The following is a 17,148-nucleotide window of genomic DNA, read 5'->3' on the forward strand; positions in this document are numbered from 1 at the left end:
ACATTTCTCGTGAGTATGTATACAGATCTTTAACCAAGTCATTCCTTCCAGGTATATTACGAGAATTACCTTTATGAAATCTATAGGCAGCCCTGTCCGAAGTAAGCACAGCGGAGGTTATGTTCAAATAGAATTCATTCAGATCCCTCCTGTGGTGGTCATTTCTACAATTTGTGTTAGTACAAAGTATGGCGTCTGCCAGTTGAACTGTTGCAAACCTGAGGTCTTAACGTTTTACTGCCCACCTCTAGCCGCCCCTTTGTCTTCTTATGACATTCTGGGTTGGGAAACACTAAACGCAATAGCGTGGGTGCGCGGTCATTGACCAGTTTTCACCCGATATACACATGCGTTGTCAGTTTTCACAGATTCCTTGCTTTTTCATCTCTAATTGTTTAACTGATTCAGCTAGGTGCTAGAAAATTATCCTATTGTTAAGACATCAGGTTTGTAGCTATGAAAAATACAAATTGTCTTAGAAAGTCTGTCTTTTTTGTACAATACTTTTCATTCAATCTCGATAAAATTATGATACTCATTATTTGAGATTTGAGTATTCTATTATGTATTATAGTTTCATGTCATTTATAGTTTTGAGCCATTAGTAGTAAATTTTACCTCTTTTATTTAAAAAAAAAATATTTCTAATGTATCCTATTGAAATTCCAGTTGCAGGTTCAGATGTTCATGATGATCATCTGGGATTCTATATTAGTAGAGGATGGATAAATGAGGATTTTCTTTACTTTGATTTAGGTAGTCAGTCAACAGCCATGATGTGTATTTTATTATGCAGGAAAGTAATAGTATTCATTTGGTTAATATTAATATACTTTTAAATCATGTTTATAAAACTTTTTTAATGCTTGCACTTGTTTTTACTAGGTTCATCGTATTTTACAACCCTTACGGAGAGTATGCGTGGAACCCTAACTGACATCATACCTGGAACAGCTGATAATGCATACAAAGATACTAGCCAACCTGGAAGACAAGGTGTAGGGTTAGGGCATGGTGGTAAAGCATGTGATCTTCCTGACCCTCGTCACTATGCCATGGAAATGTGCCAGCGTCGTCTGCAGCCAGATGGGGGTTACAATTCTTCTCCATACCCACCTTGTGGAGGAGAGGTTACAAGACCTCCTGATCAGAGAAACTTTGATGACTATTCTCGCATGAGTACATATGGTGAAGATGGGTCAGGGCGAAACTGGGATGGAATGGGAGGTTGTGGATCAGGAACATCTGGACGATCTGCTGCACCACCTAACCATATAGCACACCCGTATACATATTCATATGCTGATTGTCGATTAGATGTTACCTGGAATAAGTGTGTTCCAGGAATGAGTGTTGGAACAATGGGAGGTTCTTCAGTAAGTGGAGAAAACTTCCATTCTCAGGACAACCAGGTAGATACTTCTCAAGTCAAGGTCTCTCCTCGCTGTTCTGGTCATGCTATTCCCGTCAACATGAATATGGGAGTCGCCACAGGAGATTCATCAGTATCACGCTCTCATTATGATTATGGTAGTCAAATTCCACCCTTATTTCCATACCTCACACCTCTCAATTACCAGCAGGTTTCTGAAAACCGCTTAGAAGGACGCCCTGAACAACGGACAAATACCAGTCGCTCAAACACTCAGGTATGCAGTTATTGTTCCTTATATGTTTTTATTTAGCATGAAATATTATCTTTTGTAAAAAGTATTAGTTTAAATGATTTTGCCAATTTTGTATTCATCTAACTTCATTTATTGCTACAAGTATGGGGTTATGTATTGTACAACCTTGCACTTTTATTAAATTCCATAATACGTAACTGTATATAGGAAGTAGACTATGAATGGTTTTGTTTGGTATAACAAGTGAACTTAATGATGTAAGGTATGTACAACACTCCCTGTTAGGGAAAATCCCATTTCATCTGCAAACCACTACTTCATTTTTTCAGTTGGTCATTGCTTAGATGGGAGCAGCTGCTGTGATCTTTATCTATATGCTTGTATTCTAACTTTTGTTGTTGTTGGACTCTGTTATAATCTATGTCAAAAGTTTTAAGTGTTGAGTGGATTTTACAAGTACGTAATTTTCTTGTTTGAGCATTATCATTAGGTGCCATGGACATAAGTGATGTGAGATAAGTGTACTAGTTCTCTTGATACGTACTATTGACAGTTTGATGTTTTAAGATGAAAAATATTTACAAAGTGCATGTATTTGATATAGTACCATACTTTTTACTTTTGATTTTTGTTAATTAGCTTAACAAAAGTAGTGGAGGAAGAAATGCCCAGATGCTGCTGCAGTAACCCCAACTTGGAATTGCCAAGTTGACTTCATATCAAGTCTCCTGACAATTATTTCTAATAAACCTGACAGAGGGATTAAGGGTCTTATTATATTAGTTACACTTACAACAAACTTCCTGTAACAGCTGGAAAATATACTCTTGATAAATTTGAATATTTTAGCCACATTTCCCTGGGCAGTAAATATGCAGTGTGATGTTTTGCTTATTGGTTTGTACAAAATTTACATGGTCTAACTGTTCTTTTTTGCATATTTCCATTGCAGTTATGTGAAAATCAAGTAAATCAAAATAGTACAAGGCAACTTGAGCATGTACATCAGTCATCTGATATGAAAATTACAAGTGTTAATGTTCCTGCCTCAGCACAAACATCCACGACTACTTATTCTCATACCTCAACACAGCATAGTGTTGAAACAAGTTCTTCATCTGTTTCTATCAATTCACAAGAATGTCTTCAACAGCCAAAGGCAGTATCTGGTCATCATGTACAAGTAAGCAAAATTTTACCGAAATGATTTTGTATTTATACATTCTGTTACTAAAAGTACATACTTTGAGAAATATCCAGAACATTCATAAATGTATGTGTGCCATGCCCATACCATCAACATGTTTTAATATCTAACAGAAGTTTAGGGTAATTTTTTTGATATTTTGTATAGATAACATTGCTGTATAATCTCCATGTGTTAGCTTGTAATAGGTGTGGGAAGTGCATTTATACAAAGTGCATTTTACACACTCCATGTGTTTACATAGTTATGCAAACAATCCTGTTGTAATTCACAAATGCAAACTACTGTGCATTTCATGCCTTGTCTAATTGATTTTCTTAATAAAATCTTAGTAATGCATCAGATATGGATCGTATTTGGGAAATAGCTATTTGAAGCCACGTCCTAATCAGCAAAAATATGCAGTGATGTCTAGTGTTGATAATTAAGGCACTTATCAGAGTAAATAAAAGAAATTTAAAGGGAAACTTAGCTAAATTTAGTAAGCATCCAGAGAGAAGCTAGTTGTGATGTAAACTATGACATCAGACATAATAGCTGGGTTCCCAGTATACTGGTAGGATAGGCAAATCATTGTTGAGAATAATGATGATAATATGGTGTTCATTGATAGTGTTCCAAAAAAATCTGTGACAAAGTGGACCGTGGAAATGTGTAACGTGTAAAACCTGTGGGGCACTGTACTTCATGCTTTTGATAGCTCTGAAGGTTGTGTACTTTAAAATACCCATTTTCAGAGTTCTTGGAAGTACCTCTGTGTTGTCTACCAGGGGATTGTTCACCAGTTGAAGGTTTTATGCTTTGGACTGGCAACAGCTCTTCAGGTCTTTACCTGGCTATTTACTTTGTCGGCTTGGGCTCAATCGAAAGGCATTCTCTTGTGCGATACAATGATTGGTTGGTTGTGGCCTCCTTGGAGATGCAATTCTTAGGGGATAGAGATTGTCCCCTACAGCTTTGTCACAAGTTGGAGATTGTGATAAACTGGGAGAAGTTCATCTCATGCCCAAGAAGTAGGCAAAGTACCTGGGCATGCTTTTAGATTTGGCAGCACAGAGAGAGAGCATACCCCACAGACTCTTGTGTGAACAAACTCAGTGAGGTAACAGCAGTTCCTGTCTTGGCATGAATGACCAACTTGTCTTTCTTTTGTCCCCTGAATTTGGAGATAGAGGAGGAATGAGCACCTCGCCTGCACATGAACATCCTAGAAGTCAGGCAGCATGGCTGGTATTGTCAGTGTTTCATGAACAGTTGGTAGGTCACCTGGTAGTGTTGATGAGTGACAACACAATTATTGTGGCATACATCATCAAATCAGGGCAGATACACAAGTGGTTGGTGTCTCATGCCATTTAGTTGTGTGCTTATGGAAAGGAGGGTGGATGAGTTACATGGCCGATTGTATCTTGTTTGCACAATTGGAAGGTTGGAATCTCTCTTGTTCTATTTTGCTCCTGTGTTTGTAGCCAAAACTCAGGATCCGTCTGTTCCAGGCAACCGTTTTGAGTTTTTCCTGATCTCCTCCTCCAGAGACTTTGTAGATGGAGATCTGGATGAGAAGCTGCTCAGCTTGGTAAGTGCAGTTAGGTACTATTTGAAAAGAACCCACCCCCAGACAGCAAAGTGTAAGCACCTTTCCATTAGTACAGGTAAGCGCTTGAAGGTGGTGTGTAGGAACACCTTTCCTTTTTGTTCTCTTGAAGTAATCAGACGAGCTCACACTTCTTTGGAGGAGGTTGCCTCCCTTCCTTTGTGAAAGCTCCCAAAAGTCAGGGGTGTGGGTCCATCCCTTGCTTTTCCAAAGAACTTTCCAGTTTTCCAGATACATAGTGAAGCAGATGTCTGGCATAGACAGAGTACTTTTACCACATTGTACCAAAGGAACATTACCCACAAGTCCCAGACACTTTTTCCCTGGGACCTGTGGTGGCTGCCCAACAAGTTGTGTAGTCACCTGAGCTCCAGATCGGATGAGGTTGGGTAGTCACTTGAGCTCCAGATCGGACGAGGCTGGGTAGTCACCTGAGCTCCAGGTCGCACAAGGTCAGTTTTTCATCTTGATGCATTTAGGTGTGGTATAAGTCTGAAGGTGTAAATGTGGAACGACTGGAGTCTCTGTCTCTTTAATTCCTTTGGGAGCAGCATCTGGGTTCAAAGCACATCCCAGAGTCGGACAAATTACAGGAGATTACACCTAGGGTATTAATTTTCTTATGCTGGATAGGAAGTGTCACCCTTGTCCTCTCTCATATAACAATTATAACAATGGGGAAAAAGGACAAGGTAGAGTTTAGTCCAGGACCCATTAATTGTAGTAGATAGAACTAAATTGCCTTCAGACTTGAAGGCTATTATGGGAGATTTCTTGGTTATCTGAAATATTCCTTATTAGTAAACCCCGTCTTTCTCTGGGTGTGCTCATGCCAGGCCCTTATAACCAGCCAAGGTTTCAGGAGTCGTGCCATCCCCTGCTTGCTAGGCAACTGGGATGATGACTTTCCATGATAGCCCTCACCTCTAGTCAGTTGAAGGGGACTGAGTAAGTCTCCTCATTCAAGGAGGCTTGAGAAGCATGGTTTGTATTCTCATAGAAAACACTTTTGAATAGCAATTTGCATTTTTCCTAGTTACTTAAACCAGAGCATTTTATGTTTATTCCAACCACAACCATCCTGTGATGGTTGGTAAATGAGGGATACTCCCCCACTCACCCCCTATCTCCACCTGTTAATCACCTGATTAACTAACTTTTTACTAAGTATTCAACTGGTTTCCAGCTTTTACTATAAGATGTTCCTATATGTATAAAAAACTCTTTTTCATACAATGAACTTACCTGTCAGATATATACTTAGCTAAGACTCCGTCGTCCCCGACAGAAATTCAAATTTCGCGCCACTCGCTACCGGTAGGTCAGGTGATCTACCTGCCTGCCCTGGGCGGCAGGACTAGGAACCATTCCCGTTTTCTATCATATTTTCTCTGTCGCCGGTGGTATCAACATTGTTGTTACTACCTCCTGACTGGAATTTGCTTTTCAAGACTTTTTTGATCATCTATATTGGATTTCTTGGTGACGTACTGGATCGTTGTTTTGGCATTCGCTACTGTGGACTGGATTTGGACTTGCTTTTGATTTTTCTGATAGAATGTCTGATTCAAGTGTTAGTGTGAGAGTGTGTGTGAATGTAGGCTGCAAGGTGAGGATACCGAAGGCTTCGGTTGATCCTCACACTGTATGTCGTAAATGTAGGGGTTTTGACTGTTCTTTGGCTAACACCTGTATTGAGTGTGAAAAGTTGAATGCTAATGAATGGAAGACTCTAACTTCTTACTTGAAGAAGTTAGAGAGGGATAGAATTAGACGGGCTGCACAAAAAGTGAGTACAAGGGCCTATTGAGCCTTTTTCTGAGTCTAACTCTCCTTTTATTAATGAATATGATTCTCCCTATGTATCTGAATCCTCACAGGCTTTGCATTCGGATTCGGCTTCGGAAATCGCCAATCTGAAAGCTACTCTTCGTAAAATGAAGACTAAGATGGCGGCCATGCAAGGTAAGGCAAGTGATTGTGAATTACTTAGTGAAGTGTGTTTCCCAGGCCTAGACCTCTTCCAAACTCACATACCCAGAGGAGTAGGAAAGTCAAAAGTCGTACGGAGGTTGTGGGGAAGGGAATCCCCAACGGTCAGGCGTCCCTTCAGCAGGGTTCTGTTCGTTACAGTCTGCTCAGGACCGCTCTAATAGCAAAGCGTTCCTACGAGATTGTTTCTCGTCGTCCGGTTCTCCTTCACCTAAACGAGGGTGGAAGGACTCGGATCTTTCTAGGCCACTGAAAAGGCATTGGAAAGAGCGCGCGTTCGACTCGAGCCCGGAACGCTTCTCGGAGGAAGCTCCTTCTTCTATCAAGAAGGCTAAGCTGGTTTCGACGCCTCCTCGAACAGTATTTGAGGATCGCACTCCTTCGTGGTTGGAGTTCTTTCGAGGGATCCCCCTCGCAAGAAGGACGCTAGACTTCCTATTAAGAAGTCTCGTCTTCTTTCACCGGCCAGACGTGAAGCGTCCTCCAGACATGGGACGTCTTCCAGGCGCGAAGAGTCGTGCAAGCGTCAGGAAGCTATCCCGAGGCGTAGTTGCTCTAGATAAGGATACGCCTTCAGGCGCGAGGCGCCAGCCAAGGGCGCAGGCGCCAGTTAGGCGCGGGAGGATTCAAAGGCCAAGGCGGAGACGCCAAGACCAGGCGCGAGGAGTCAGCTTTGCGTTGAGGCGGCCAAGGACAAGAGCTCGAGGCGTCAGCCAGGCGCGAGATGCCAGCCAGGCAACAAGCTCCAGCCAAGCGAGAAGCGCCAGCCAAGCGCGAGGCGCCAGACAAGCGCGAGGCGCCAGACAAGCGCGAGGAGCTTTCCAGGCGTGAGAAGTCAAGCAGACGCGAGACTTCTTTTAGACTTGAGAGAGAGTCTGTTCACTCTATGAGTCCTCTCCTAAGTAGGAGCTTGTCACCAGTAGAGAGAGAACGGGATGAAGATCCTCTCGTTTTTCAGGCCGATTCTCCACAAGGTGTAGAAGGAGATTCGGAAGAAGAGGGTAACGGTAGAGAAGGAGTCTCTAACTATAGCCTGTTCTGACAGACCTTCTTTTGCAGGAATACGGAGATTCTTTGACTCCTGCAGCTCCTCCTTCGCCTCGATCACTGTTTTCGAGTGCGGTTGTACCAAAGTCTTCGTCGGTCTTGAAGATGAGACCTACGATCTCTATGAAGAGAGCGCTACAGTCTTTAGACAAATGGATGTTGTCAAAGAAGGATCTGGGCAGAACCACCTTCTGTATGCCTCCAGCCATACTTTCTGGCAAGAGAGGTTTCTGGTACCGAACTGGGGAGAACATGGGCCTTTGCTCTCCCAGCGGCAGCCGAAGCGGACTTTTCAACCTTGGTTGATTCATCACGGAGACACGCTTTGAATGGAGCTCGTGTGTCTTGGGCGATTTCGGAGACGGATCATCTCCTCAAGGGCCTCTTCCATATTTTGGAAGTGTTTAATTCCTAGACTGGTCCCTTGGGGTGATGTCTAAGAAGGCTCATGACTCAGAAGGTCTAGACCCGAAGTCATTCTGAGTATTCTTTCTTGTATTGACAAGGCAGTACAAGACGGATCGGGAGAAATCTCCTCTCTTTTCGGAGCGGTACTCCTTAAGAAGAGGAGTATTTTTAGTTCTTTCCTAACCAAGGCAGTTTCTCCCTCACAGAGAGCAGCCACCCTGGTTTTTCGCTCCCATGTCTGACTTCTTGTTTCCTTCTCAGTTAGTGAAGGACATTTCTCGATCAATGACTGAGAAGGCGACAGGATCTTCTCCTGCAAACTGCAAGGAAGAAGAGACCCCTTGTTTCGGTTGACAAGAAAGGACCGACTTCTACGGTTCAGCCCTTTCGAGGAGGCCCTCTCTCCAGAGCTCCCTCTAAGAGAAGAGGTCCTGAGAGGAGAGGTAAAGCTTCTTCCCGTCCCTTTAAGAAAGGGAGTGAGACAGACAACCTCCAAACACCAGTGGGTGCCAGGCTTCTCGAATTTGCAGGACGCTTGGTCACTCATAAACTCGGACGCCTCTTCGATGTCCATAATCAGGAAGGGATATCTTATCCCCTTCCAGGACAGTCCTCCCCTAACGACCATTCTGCGGGAACTGTCAGCCAGATACAGGGGACCCTGTACTGAGGGATACTCTTCGTCTGATGGTGAATCAAATGTGGGACAAAAGAGCTATAGAATTAGTTCTAGAGCAAAACTCTCCGGGGTTTTACAATCGGCTTTTCCTGGTTGCGAAAGCCTCGGGGGGGCTGGAGACCAGTACTAGATGTCAGCGCTCTGAACAAGTTCGTTCTAAAGGAGAAGTTCTCTATGGAGACTTCGGCCTCAGTCCTGGCGGCTTTGCGTCAAGGAGATTGGATGGTGTCGCTGGATCTCCAGGACGCCTATTTTCATGTCCCGATTCACCCTTCGTCGAAGAAGTACCTCCGTTTCATGACGGGGGAAGGATCTTTCAGTTCAGGGCCTTGTGTTTCGGCCTGTCCACAGCTCCTCAGGTCTTCACAAACCTGATGAAGAATGTGGCGAGGTTTCTTTAACTCAAAGGCGTCAACATCTCGCTATATCTGGACGATTGGCTCATCAGGGCCAGAACAGAGAGACAGTGTTTGGAGGACCTTTCTTTGACCCTAGACCTGATAAAGGCGTTGGGACTACTCGTGAACCTCGAGAAGTCACAGCTGATTCCCAGACAGAACTTGGTCTTATCTGGGGATTCAGATGGATTCTCGGGGTTTTCGAGTATTTCCTTCGCAAGAGAGAATCGTGAGAGGCTTGGAAAAAGTCTCTCTCTTCTTAGGGAAAGAACGGACTTCGGCGAGGGAATGGTTAAGCCTTCTAGGCACCCTTTCCTCGCTCGAACAGTTCTTTCCTCTAGGAAGACTGCATCTTCGTCCTCTTCAGTTTTTCCTAAGGAGATCGTGGAACTGGAAGACGGGACTTCTCTCCGACAGTTTTCTCCTTCCAATGGAGATGAAACCACACCTGCAATGGTGGTTGTCCCCTCTAAAAGAGAACAAGGGAATTTCTCTGGAAGTTCCGAACCCAAGCCGAGTGTTGTATTCAGACGCATCGGAGAAGGGTTGGGGAGCAACTCTAGGACCGAGAGAAGTGTCAGGCACCTGGAAGGCAGCACAGGTGTCCTGGCACATAAATTGCAAAGAACTTCTAGCAGTTCACTTGGCGCTAAAGTTCTTCGAACCCTTTGTGACAAACAGTGTGGTCCAAGTGAATGCGGACAACACTACAGCCCTGTCCTACATTCGGAAGCAAGGAGGAACGCACTCCGTGTCTCTATACGAGATAGCAAGAGATCTGCTAATTTGGACCTCACAGAGGAACATCTCCCTCCTGACAAGATTTGTTCAGGGTACGAGAAACGTCAGGGTGGACAGGCTGAGCAGGAGAAGCCAGGACCTTCACACAGAATGGACTCTTCATTCAGAGGTGTGTCAGAGGTCTTTGGGATCTTTGGGGCACTCCTCACGTAGATCTGTTCGCCACATTCCTTTCCAAAAGGCTGGAAGTCTTTTGTTCAGTGGTGGAAGACCCAAGAGCTCTCGTGGTCGACGCCTTCCTGCTAGACTGGTCTCATGTGGACGTGTACGCTTTCCCCCCTTTCAAAATCCTGGGACAAGTGTTGAGAAAGTTCGTAGCGTCCAACGGGACAAGGATGACCCTGATAGCCCCGTTTTGGCCAGCACAAGATTGGTTTGCAGAGGTGCTGGAGTGGACAGTAGACTTCCCAAGATCCCTTCCAAAAAGGATGGATCTTCTCAGACAGCCACACTTCGAGAGGTTTCATCAAAAACCTCCCGCTCTCGCGCTGACTGCCTTTCGACTATCGAAAGACTTGTCAGAGCGAGGGGTTTTTCTCGCGAAGCTGCAAGCGCTATCGCTAGAGCCCGCAGAGCTTCCACTAGACGAGTCTATCAGTCGAAGTGGGAGGTATTTCAGAAGGTGGTGTAAGTCTAAGAAGTTGTCCTCCTCCAGTACCTCTATAACCGAAATCGCTGATTTCCTTTGTTCTTGAGAGAGGTCTCTCACTTATCTGTATCGACGATCAAAGGATACAGGAGCATGCTTTCGCAGTCTTCAGAAACAGAGGCCTAGAGATTGCTGAGAATAAAGATCTGCACGACTTGATTAGATCGTTTGAAACGACAAAATCTAAGGAACTAACTCTCCCAGCTGGAACCTGGATGTAGTTCTCAAGTTCCCCTTTCGTCTGACAGATTTGAGCCTCCCCATGTAGCTTCGTTCAGGGATATAACAAGGAAATGCTTGTTTCTCCTGTCTTTGGCGACAGCCAAAAGAGTTGGGGAACTTCATGCCCTGGAAGATGAAGTCAGCTTTAACAGAGACTTGGCCTTCTGCTCGTTTAGAACTCTTTTTCTTGCGAAAAATGAAAACCCATCGAATCCCTGGCCCAAGAGATTCGAGATCAAAGGCTTATCGAGTCTAGTAGGGAGAGAAACAGAAAGGTCTCTTTGCCTGGTAAGAGCCTTGAAGTTCTACTTACAAAGAAAGAAACAAATGGGAGGCTCTAGACAAAGTCTTTGGTGTTCGATTAAGGACCCCACAAGAATCATGTCTAAGAACGCATTAGCTTTCTTCATTAGGAGCGTCATTACAGATGCTCACAAGTTCTGTCCTGACGACTCTTTTCCGCTTTAAGAGTAAAAGCCCATGAAGTTAGAGCAGTGGCGACGTCTCTCTCTTTTCAGAAGAATATGTCGCTAAAGAAAATCATTGATACGACATATTGGAGGTGCAATTCGGTATTTGCATCTCACTATCTTAAAGACGTTCGCGTGACCTACGAGAAATGTTTTTCTCTGGGGCCTTTTGTATCGGCGGATACGATACTGGGTACGGGAGAGCAAACACCAATCCTTAACTTTGTACATACCTTCTACTAGTATGTTCTAGATTTCTGCTGACAAAGAGGGCTCGTTGCTGCACTGGCGGCAGTCACTGTTGTTCAGTAAGGAACTCTTGTGATATCTTTTAGAGGAGTATTAAATTTTTTTTTTGAGAATTTTTGTATGAATGCGTTTTCGTTTCGAGTTATGGGTTGTTTGTAATGAGTTCGGGGATAACTCAGAACAATTCTATATACTAACATGGTGGTTAGGATCAGGTGGTCGGGATTGGTTATGCTCCTTCACAAGGTGTGTTGTCATAGAAGTGGTCCAGTACCCATTGACAAAGTCCTTTCAGGCTCTGCCGAGTAAGCGGTTCATATACCCATCGACAGACCCACAAGAACTCTAGCCATAGATCTAATATCTCGCTAAAGTCTTGAGGTGATGCAGACTACCGGGCTACAGCCACGAAGTCTACCACCTATCAGGTAGGAACCAAGGTTTTTCTTTCTTATACCTACAACGTATGTTGTTTACCTGTCTATTCCATATTAGCTGTCTCTGACCCTCCACCAAAGGGTGCCAATCAGCTAAGTATATATCTGACAGGTAAGTTCATTGTATGAAAATGATATTGTTATAATACAATAAAGTTTCATACATACTTACCTGGCAGATATATACGATTAATGGCCCACCCAGCCTCCCCGCAGGAGACAGGTGGAAGAGAGAAAATATGATAGAAAACGGGAATGGTTCCTAGTCCTGCCGCCCAGGGCAGGCAGGTAGATCACCTGACCTACCGGTAGCGAGTGGCACGAAATTTGAATTTCTGTCGGGACGACGGCGTCTTAGCTAAGTATATATCTGCCAGGTAAGTATGTATGAAACTTTATTGTATTATAACAATATCATATTTGTATATATTACCTAGGAAAAATACAAATAGCTATTCAAAATTAGTTATACTTGCACAGAATTTTTCATAGGTTTACAAAAGTTAAGTATATCTTAGTTTTACCAGACCACTGAGCTGATTAACAGGTCTCCTAGGGTTAGCCCAAAGGATTAGATATTTTTATGTGGCTAGGAACCAATTTATCACCTAGCAACGGGGCCTACAGCTTATTGTGGGATCCAGACCACATTATATTGAGAAATTAATTTCTGTCAACAGAAATAAATTTCTCTGATTCCACATTTGCTGAGCCGAGAATCGAACCTCGGACCACTGGATTGGTAGCTGAGCTCGAAAACTGCTCGTCCAATGAGAAACTCATAGGTTTAAAAAAATTGGGATAGTTTCCTAGAGTATAAATTTAGAAGTAAGGAAGAACATCATAATCTAGACAATTCCTCAAATAAAAATGAAAGTTATAATATGTCTTACAGGAAGTGTTGGATTCTGCTTATCAAATTGGCAGTTATAAAACTATTGTCAACTGTGAGGGCCAAACTTCGTGTAAATAAATTTCCTGGGCCTTAGGTGTGGTATAGAAATTAGCAGTTATGAAACTATTGCAAAATGCAAGGGGTTAAAGTTCATGTAATATTTTCTGGGCCATAGGTGTGGTAGTCGATTCTTGAGTGATGCTATAAGGCAAGTTTGATGATAGTTTCCCCTACTTGTTTTTTAATTCTTGCTTGTTTTTCTATACACTGAGTGTTATATTTCTTACTTCTGTTTTTCAGCACTGTGCACACCCGACATACAAGAAAGAAACAACAGATGAAGAATCAGCCAGCAAATGTCAGTCTTGTGAATTGAGTGCTATGACTGAAAGAGACCATCATTCTGAAACAACAGCTGTAACAGCACCCACTGTACCATCAGTACCATGCTCTGTTGTAGTTGCAGAGGGCACAAAGGTAAATCTTTCATTGTTAATAATGTGGTCATCCATTTTTCAGAACCTTTGAAATGTGTAAGTGTGTTCAAGGCTCATTGTAAGTTAGGCAAGGATGATTTATAATTTTTATATTAAACAAAAATTATATAATTACAGTAGTATTTTGTGTAAAAGTCCATTTGCCTTTACCTAACAATACAAATGGGAAAACATGCTATTACTTTTTGCATTTTAAAGATAAGAGGTTAGAGCATTGGCAGTTTGAAGAGGTTAGGGCATTGACAGTTTGCTTTTTAGGTTAAACATTTGTTGAATGTAGAATGGTATGGGATTTTTTTCATTTACATTGTATTAACCCCAGCAGGTCCAACCATATTACTGTTGCCAGATCAAAGCACCCATACAAATGGTAGTAAGCTTTCAGAATTCCCAGAAGCCTGTGGACATAGACAGACACAGAAAGGCAGCCAAGGAAATAAACATAATACGTACAGTCTATCCCCGCTAATCGAGGGCTCCAGATTTGTAGATTCATGCATTCAAGGATTCTGTATGGACCTTATATACTCATTATTTGCAGTAAATTTGTATATTCATGGTATTTTCTATGAGAAATATCCACAAATTACTGAATTTTCATATCAATTTCATGATTAGATGTATTTTTTTTTAGAAAACTATTTAAAAAAAGGTATAAATATTGTTAGTGGGCTTTTCTCGAGTTTGAACTATCAAAATGGGCAGTTTTAAGCATTTTTATAGGAGTTCTAAGTGCACTGGGACCTTGTTTGTCGAATGTTTCCTATGTCGAACTTAACGTTTTTCAAACAAAATTTTCGAGAAAATTTTGTATCATTTGTCAAACAAATGCTCGTATACTTTGAACTGACTGATTATCTAGTTTATACTTGTATTCAACGCCCTACTGGGTCTTACAAGTTAAACTGTATTAAATTTTTTTTTCATTGGCAATATATACTTTAATGATAGCAATATTCAACAAAATAAATAAAAGTATAAAGCATTTAATATAAATTTTAACTTTCATTATAACATTTGTCATAAAAGATGTATAAAATCGTATGTAACCGCAATGACGTCACGCCAGCTGACTTGAGACTGAACGAGGGAGCGTTGATATGTTGAGGAGAGAAGGAGAAGAGAGAGTTAAAATATTACTGTATGTATGTACAAGCAATAATAATTCACATAAAAAGGGAATTTCCTAATAAATTTAACGTAATGATAAAATATGAAAACAATTAAATGCAATACAGAAAAAAAAAAGTCTTAATTGAGCCAAGTGTTTGGTGCACCGAGTGAGACGGTCTAGTTGAACAATATTAACAAAATAGTAAATGAAAGAACAAAGCTTTTCACAATAAAATTGAGCACAAATGATTAACAAAATCATTCGTCATTGCAGTGATACACAGCAACTTGCGGTAGAGGGAATAAATGAATGAATGATTTCAAGTTATCGTGCGACGGGGTATTGTTGAGGAGAGTAGAGCCAGTAAAATTTTTACTATATAGTATAATATGTACGTAAAAGCAGTACCAATTCACATAAAAAATAAAATGTTATTTTACAACAAATGTAACATAATGATAAAATATGAAAACAATCAAATGCAATACAGAAAAAAAAAAAAAAAAAAAGTCTTAAATTGAGCCAGTGTTTGTGTGCCGAGTGAGACGGTCTAGTTGAACAATATTAACACAATAGTAAATGAAAGAACAAAGCTTATCACAATAGAATTTATTACAAATGATTAACAAAATCATTCGTCATTGCAGTGATACACAGCAACTTGAGGTAGAGGGAGGGAGCGTTTATATTTTTGAAGAATAATGAATGAATGATTTTAAGTTATCGTGCATCGTGCTATTGTTGAGGAGAGAAGAGACAGTAAATTCTTTACTATAACGTACGTAAAAGCAGTACCAATTCACATGAAAAATAAAATGTTATTTCTGGGCTCAGTTCGTGTCGCTGCGCGAAATAATCCTTTAATCCATTATTTCTAAGGTAAATGCACTAACACATACCAGAGAAAAATAAAATAAAGAAAAGGTCAGTATAAACTGACTCGCTCACCCATCCAAGAGGGCGTCGGTATGAACACTAGGGCGAGTGAGGACACACACGAACCGTCTTACCAATAGAAAATCTCCTACTACAAAACCCCCACAAGAGGGGAGCCGACCCACAGAGTGGGCAGCAACTACTACTACTCCGTCCCATGCTGCCGACTGCTGCGCCTCTGGTGGCCATCCTTTTCAGTTAGCGCACTGTGTACACACATACCCTTTTTTGCTCTTGTGTTTTTGTGCCCCTTACTTGGATTTACCTAATTATGGAGCGTGCAGCCATCGCAGCAGCTAAGTTAAGTAATCTGTTATTGTTGCTTGGGTTTTTTCCAGCCTTGAGTCAGTATTTGCCGTTTTTTAGGTATAAATGCTGGCTCTTGGTCGGAAGCATGGCGGCATTGTTCTGCCTCGTGGCGGGTTCGTTCTTGGTCTTCCATACCTAGAACCTTCCCTTATTACTTTACGCTCTATCCTAGTTATCTATATTATGTTAGGGGTCCAGCTACTTGGGTTATGTCATGCATGCATTGTCTTCTTTACCTTGCGTAGGCATCTTCTATCCAGACCCTAGCCACAGCTCTTAGTATCGGCCCCGGCTAGCTTTGAGTGGTAGACTTTCTTTCGGGTTAGTCGTACACTCCTGGATTTTTTCTCCTACTGATTTACTTTCTTACTTTATTTATCTAATTTTAGTTATGTTATATATTTTAGGTTAGCCTACGGCGTCTGGCATATTACGTAGCCTAGGTCCCGTATTTCATTGGTCCCCACCAGTCTATTGCTTCCTCTCATCAGTTCGGTTGCTTCTCTATAGCATCTCACTGATTAGTTGGTTGCTTTTAACCTAGCTATGTTTTTTCGTTGCATTTCTCATGTTACCCGCTCCGTGGTCACCATGTGATCGCGAAGCAGCCAGACGCCCGTCCAGTCACCCTACCCTCCTCCCGCTCTACCATAGAGCCGGGGTGGGGGTAGGTCTGTCCTCGCTTGCTCCACATACCCGTGCCTGCCTCCCTCTCTCCCTAGGCGGAGGGAGTAAGGGGGGCTGGACAGACCCAGGACTGGACTTGACCGTTCTCTTGCTTCATGGTGCGCTCGGATGACTAAGGGGGGGACTGGCCTTCCCCCTCCGTCGTTACTCCGTCGCCCCGTTGTTGGCTCGAGTCTGGTTTGCGCCCTTCTCGCTCCGTTCCCGCGTTTACTGGTGCTTTTATTTTACCGGAGCTCCGGCATTCACGTGGAAGGTTGCTAGTTCACCCTTGCGGGCGGACTTCAGGCGTACAGTTGGTCTTTTCTAACCACCCCGTCTCGCTGATATCGCGACATGAACACCGCCGCGCACCGGAATTATTCCGGTACGTACCAGTGCTTTAGGCTTAAGTGTTTAGTGTTTAATTTAAACTATCATAAGTTTAATTTAAGCTAGCCTAAGCCGAACCCCTCCGTTACCCACGTTATCACACCGGATCTCTCCGGGGTTATAGCCTATTCAGGCGGTAAGGGAGGGGTTATGCCCAAAATTTTTTCGCTCTCCGGCATGCAGCGGAGTTCTTTTAGCCTATTAGCCTGTAAGTGATGTCTTTTTACGGTACTCATGTATCTTTTCACTTACAGACCACAACTGTGAGCATCCAGGATGCAATGATGCCATGCTCCAGGAACCCCTGTGGACATGAAGTCTGCAGGTCCCATGCTCCATGCGCGACTCCGCACGGGATCTGCAGTGTTCTGGTTCCACGAAACCTGCACCATTTGTTACGATCTTGTGAGTCGGCTCTTGGACGGGGTAAGTATTCCCAACTCCGTTCGGTAATCACAAGGAATGTTTTAGTTCTTAAGTTTAATTTTAATCGCTTATTCTAAGCTTAAGCTCTTTTTATAGGGGATGTTACATCCCCTATGTCGTTAGATTAAGCCTAT

At 42.6% G+C, this 17,148-nt stretch overlaps 1 protein-coding gene across 1 annotated transcript in view; it reads left to right on the plus strand.

Annotated features, from left to right (window-relative positions):
- Positions 1–17,148, plus strand: part of LOC135216667 (uncharacterized) — a 130,027-nt gene that overhangs the window by 41,115 nt on the left and 71,764 nt on the right. The window contains exons 3-5 of the mRNA XM_064252055.1: positions 886–1,649; positions 2,581–2,811; positions 12,977–13,153. Coding sequence (XP_064108125.1) covers positions 886–1,649; positions 2,581–2,811; positions 12,977–13,153 — 1,172 coding nt within the window. The remainder of the gene's footprint in view (positions 1–885; positions 1,650–2,580; positions 2,812–12,976; positions 13,154–17,148) is intronic.

Source organism: Macrobrachium nipponense, chromosome 6, assembly GCF_015104395.2.
Source record: "Macrobrachium nipponense isolate FS-2020 chromosome 6, ASM1510439v2, whole genome shotgun sequence".
NCBI classification, from domain to species: domain Eukaryota; kingdom Metazoa; phylum Arthropoda; class Malacostraca; order Decapoda; family Palaemonidae; genus Macrobrachium; species Macrobrachium nipponense.